Genomic DNA, 5,631 nt, shown 5'->3' with positions numbered 1-5,631 from the left:
GCAATTTTTGATAGTTACGAGAAACCGTACAAGTTAATGGCCAGGCAGGGTGGCTCACACCTGTAATCCCAGCTACTCGAGAGGCTGAGGCATAAGGATTACTTAAGCCCAGGAGTTCAAGACCAGCCTGGGTAACGTAGCAAGACCCTGTCTCCACAAACAATTTAAACAATTAGCCAGGTGTCATGGTACGTGACTGTAGTCCTAATTACTCAGAAGGCTGAGGCAGAAGGATGGCTTGAGCCCAGGAGTTGGAAGTTGCAGTGAGCTATCATTGTGCCATTGCACTACAGCCTGGGCAATAGAGTGAGACTCTGTCCCTTAAAAAAAAATAAAAAATAAAAATAGAAGAAACTGTACAAGTTAACAGCTGACAAAATATTATTCTATGACCATATAATGATCATTCAGCCCATAATTTAACTTTTCTCCTATGCATCACATAAGAGGAACAATTAGCAACAAATTACATTACCAACTTTTCAAAGAGACTTTTCCTATGAACCCTAAAGTGACCCTCCCAAACGTAAGTCACTTTCTACTAATCTATTTTATTTTCTTCAAAGCAAGCAACACTATCTGAAATAATCTTGTTTATCTATTAATGTGTTAGTCTGTCTTCCCTCACTAGAACGTTAAGTCCTTGAGGGCACGGACTGTCCTGTTCACTACTGTATCCTCAGCACCTACAACAGTGCCTGGCACATAGATGTACAGTTAGAAGTTGTCAATTGACTACCATTATTGTTACACATCTGTATAACCATTATCCAAGCACCTTTAGAATGACCATCAATTTCTTGGAATAAGCAAATAAGCACTGATAAAACTTAAGAACTATAATGAAGGATCAAAAACAAATTATCTAACCAAAGCATTTTTATTTTTGTGGTTAAAAATAATGATTACATTCATGTCCACCTTTTCAACTAGAACCAGAGCCTATCATCATAGTCCTCATGAACCACACCATATTAATACATAATACAGAGAAATCAAAAACTACCAGACAAAATATGTTCTTTCTTAACATCCGGAAACCATTCCAAAATGTTTGTGCTGTGGTATTAAGTAGAAAGGAGACTCACCATTGGGAAACTGTGCAGATGCAAATCTTGTCAACAAGATACCAGCTCCTTCAATTAAAGCTAGGAGAATACCACCCATCGCGGCTGACCCAACCATGGCCACTGGTCCATCTGAAGACATTTAATGACAAAGAGATTACCTTAATAGAAATCTAGTTTACTGTAAAAGATAGCAAAGGAGAGCGCTATCTATATGGTTCCTCCCATTTCCAAACTCTTGTTCTCATTGTCCAAGACCCAGTCAACAAACTACGGCACACAGGTCAAATCCAGCCCACTGCCTGTATTTGTAAAGCAAATTCTATTGGGCAACAGCCATGCTCTTTCGTTTATGTAATAACTGTGGCTGCTTTCATGCTAGGACAGCAGAGTTGAGTAGTTGTGACAAAGACCACACAGCTGCTCAAAGCCTAAAATATTTACTTTCTGGCCTTTTACAGAAAAAATTTGTGAACTGCTGGTCTAAACTACTAAGCCCAAAGAAATTCTGGATTTCTCTCTGTCCCAAAGATCCATAAGATGGTTCTAAGCTCTTTATTTATAACAACCCTATGTAGCAGGTACTATTATTAATTCCAGAATACCGATAAAGAAACAATAGCACAAAAAGGTTGGTAAATTACCCAGTCACACAACTAATAAATGGCAGAAGTGGGTCCTAAAATGTTCTTAACCACTGTAATATAAGGGTTAGAACCCCATGCTATCTCATTCTCAAATGTTCCAAATAAATAAATCCCCTTACTTTTTTTCAAATCACTATATACTGATATAGTGAATTTGAATAACATGAATACTGTGTATTCATGCTATACCAAATTAAGCAACGCTCAGTTTTATATATTACAGATGTCATTGAATTAAGACAGATAAGTCTTTCCAAAAAGTGTGGCTTCTACCTGTGTCTTTAATGATCGCTTACTTCTTGCTGCCAGTATGGCTCCTGTTAAGGCACCACTTGTGATGGAGTTCCAGGGATCTTCCTTTCCTCTGACTTGAACCATACTACAGTCGATCATGGAAAACAGACCTCCCCAGACTGCAAAGCTACCTATTTCATTTTAAAAAGAAACAAACAGATACTAATTTCACCTTATACTTAAAATGTTATAGTCAAAAATTTAACTTTATATAACACTCAGTATGTTTTTAAAACCCTCATACTCCAAAAAAATACATGTCAACACAGGTTTGAATAAACACTGAACGAAAGTCAGAATACTTATCTTTTGAATAAAGCTCAGATTATATTTATATCAGCTGGAAAATTAGCAATGGCCCAAAGCCTAGAAGAAATAAGCCAGGACTAATAGTCAGGCTGCATGTGTCTAACAACATGCAAATCACCCTTTCAGAACAACATCTCTGCTTATGCAGCAATACACAAAATCAAACCAACCTGCTTCCTCCTGCCTTCTCCTTTTCTTTTATACCTTTACTTATCTCTATTTTTTCCTCTCTTCATTAAGTGTCACTGAGCATCTACTCTATGAAAATCACTGATGGAAATATTAATACAAAAGAAATTCAGCCATTCTGGAATGTATTACATGTGTAAGCCAATATATGCTCAAGTGGCAAAGGATTGATATAAGTAGCTATAATTATGGAACATCAAGGGAATGGAAACTATCTTTCCTCCCTCCTTTATTTCTCAAGCACAAATCTAAAAACAACTTTAAATCAGCAGACTGCTTGGCACTTAAACTCTACCTAGACACAAAAATAATTTTACAAAACAAAGAAGCAAAGACCCACGCACATACATATACAAGTACAAACAAAATCTAAAAATATAACACCAAGTTTGTTTTTTTTTTTTTTTGAGACAGAGTCTCACTCTGTTGCCCTGGTTGGAGTGAGTGCCGTGGCATCAGCCTAGCTCACAGCAACCTCAAACTCCTGGGCTCAAGCGATCCTACTGCCGCAGCCTCCCGAGTAGCTGGGACTACAGGCATGTGCCACCATGCCTAATTTTTTTTTTCTATATATTTTTAGTTGTCCAGCTAATTTCTTTCTATTTTTTTTAGTAGAGACGGGGTCTCACTCTTGCTCAGGCTGGTCTCGAGTTCCTGAGCTCAAACAATCTGCCCGCCTAGGCCTCCCAGAGAGCTAGGATTACAGGTGTGAGCCACCGTGCCTGGCAACACCAAGATTTTAATTGTCGGCATTTCTGGGTGACATAACAGATGATTTAATATCTTTGTGCCTTTATTTTCCAAATCTGCTAAAATGAATACAGAAGATATGTATTATATGAAAAGAGTTATTATACTTAATAAGACTAAACGCTTCATTTGACTAGGAAGAAAGAACGAAAGACCGAAAAAAGAAAAGAAAAGGAAAGGAAAGGAAAAGAAAAGAAAATAAAGAAAAGCTGCATGAATGAACCCTAGTCACTTTATTCTTTACCCCTTGAAATCTCAGGGTAGCAGATAACACGATGTGTTAACAAGAGCAATAAACTGAGTTCCACCAAATATTTGAACCAGCCCATCTCCTGGATCTTTCCTAGTTCTCACGTTATCAGTTAAATCTAGTAGATAGTACCAGTGAATTAGAGCAAAAGCTCCCTCAGTTTTGGTCCAATATTAGATATCACATACTACATAAAAATAAATCAGTTCTTTTTCTTCAGTAATTCTATGCCCTGGGAAAGAGCTATGATGTCTAGGTATATTAGAACTACTTCACTAAATTTTTCAGACAAGACTCTCCCATTTCCTTACGAGGGTCTGAAATCTCCCCATTCCCTAAGAATCACTGCCAGAGTAAGCTAAGAGAATGGAGAGTTTAAGTCCAAGCCGGGTATCTACGCAGAAGGGTAGCCTGGTGGGGAGCCAGAGCAAGGTGAGGCAGATGTCAATACCCCTGGATGTCAGAGAATGACCAGAGTGAGGAGAGATTCACAGCGGAGGGTAGCCTGGCATGGAATGTCAGAGTATATCCAGGGCACCCTGCTGCAGAGTGCGAAAGCCCAAGTAGGGAAAGGAGGGGGGTATAATGTGAAAAGAGTGAAAATAATAAACTCTGTGGGGCTGGTTTGGAATTACAAGGTATCAATGTTAACTCATGATTTTTAATATATACAGATTTATAGAAATATAAATTTGTGTGTATATGTATGTCATTAGTGTATGTTTACATATACATATACATACAGGACACATATTTTCAAGCTCTATTACAAAGAGGGCCTGGGAATAGCAACACCCCAATAATAATAATAATAACACACTCAGTGCCCATAGTTTGGCTTCTAAATACCCTTTTCAACTAAAAGGAACTAGGGGAAATGGCTGACTCTATGGCTAGGACAGGGAAAGTACAAAATGGACCTGGAACATCTTCTCCCAAAATGCAACGGAGTGCTTAAAGAATAACAGAGACATGTCAAAACCCTATCTTATTCCCCCTATGAAAATATAAAACCTTTCAGGATACAACTGTGATTTTTCCATATTACTTGTCCCTGAATCTTGATTTAAAGGCCTTTGTAAATGCTCACAGCAAATTAAATTGAAAATGTCACCCCCAGAAATGCTGACAATTAAAATCATGGTGTCATGTTTTTAGCTGTTTGTGCTTGTGTACGTGTATGTCTATTTTTGGAATTCAAGACTAGAACTTCTCAATCTACTGTTTCCCAAAAGAGGCTGATCTCAAGGATTTAAAATGGATGATTCCTATTCACTCATACCACCATCCACTCTTCCTTTATTTTACCCTGCTTTTTAAAAAAATAAACTTTTAATTTTATAATAGTTTTAGATTTTTTTTTTTTAAAGAGACAGGGTCTCGCTATATTGCCCAAGCTGGCCCCAAACTCCTAGACTTATGTGATCCTCCTACCTCAGCATTCTGAAGAGCTAGGACTACAGGCATGTGCCACTGAGCCAGGCTCCAGTAATTTTAGATTTAGATGTATTTAGAAAAGTTGTGAAGACAGTATAGAGAGTTGCCATATATCTCACACCCAGTTTTCCCCATAACTAACATCTACAACAGCACGGGGCATTTGTCACAACTAATGACCCAATATTGATACATTATTATTAACTGAAGTCCATACTTAATTCAGATTTCCTTAGTTTTTATGTCCTTTTTCTGTTCCAGGGCACTACATTTCATTTAGTTGTAATGTCTCCTTAGGCTTCTCTTGGCAGTGACAGTTATTTGATTGATTTTTAACTCAATGAAGTCAAGGTGATAGAAACAGCATCTCAAAACCAAGTAAAGACCTATATGGCTTCTGCATATACCAGAGGTTCAGGGTTTGGTGTGACTTTAATACAACTTTTCATTCTTTAACAACACAGTAACCATGAAAACAGGAAAATTAGTTATTATTTATTTTCCAGAGTATACAATTATCACAGAGGGGAAAAAAAACAAAAAACATACTTCAACCAAACCACTTTAACACCCAGGGCCTCAATTTCCTCATTTAGAAATGAGGACAATAACAGTACTAACTTCTTTCACTTTGGTGAGAATTAAATAAGATAATGTTGTAAAACACTTAGCATAGTGCTTGGCAAAT

General features: G+C 37.4%; 1 protein-coding gene across 1 annotated transcript in view; it reads right to left on the bottom strand.

Moving 5' to 3' along the window:
* TIMM17A (translocase of inner mitochondrial membrane 17 homolog A (yeast)) overlaps positions 1-5,631 on the bottom strand; it is a 19,014-nt gene that overhangs the window by 10,406 nt on the left and 2,977 nt on the right. The window contains exons 4-5 of the mRNA XM_012655940.1: positions 2,011-2,139; positions 1,089-1,199 (exon numbers count right to left, since the gene is read on the bottom strand). Of these exons, the coding sequence (XP_012511394.1) occupies positions 1,089-1,199; positions 2,011-2,139 (240 nt within the window). The remainder of the gene's footprint in view (positions 1-1,088; positions 1,200-2,010; positions 2,140-5,631) is intronic.

This window comes from Propithecus coquereli, unplaced genomic scaffold (genome assembly GCF_000956105.1).
Source record: "Propithecus coquereli isolate 6110/MARCELLA unplaced genomic scaffold, Pcoq_1.0 Scaffold491, whole genome shotgun sequence".
NCBI classification, from domain to species: domain Eukaryota; kingdom Metazoa; phylum Chordata; class Mammalia; order Primates; family Indriidae; genus Propithecus; species Propithecus coquereli.
Note: the sequence above shows the minus strand (reverse complement) of the source record. Positions and strands in the feature narration are given on the sequence as shown.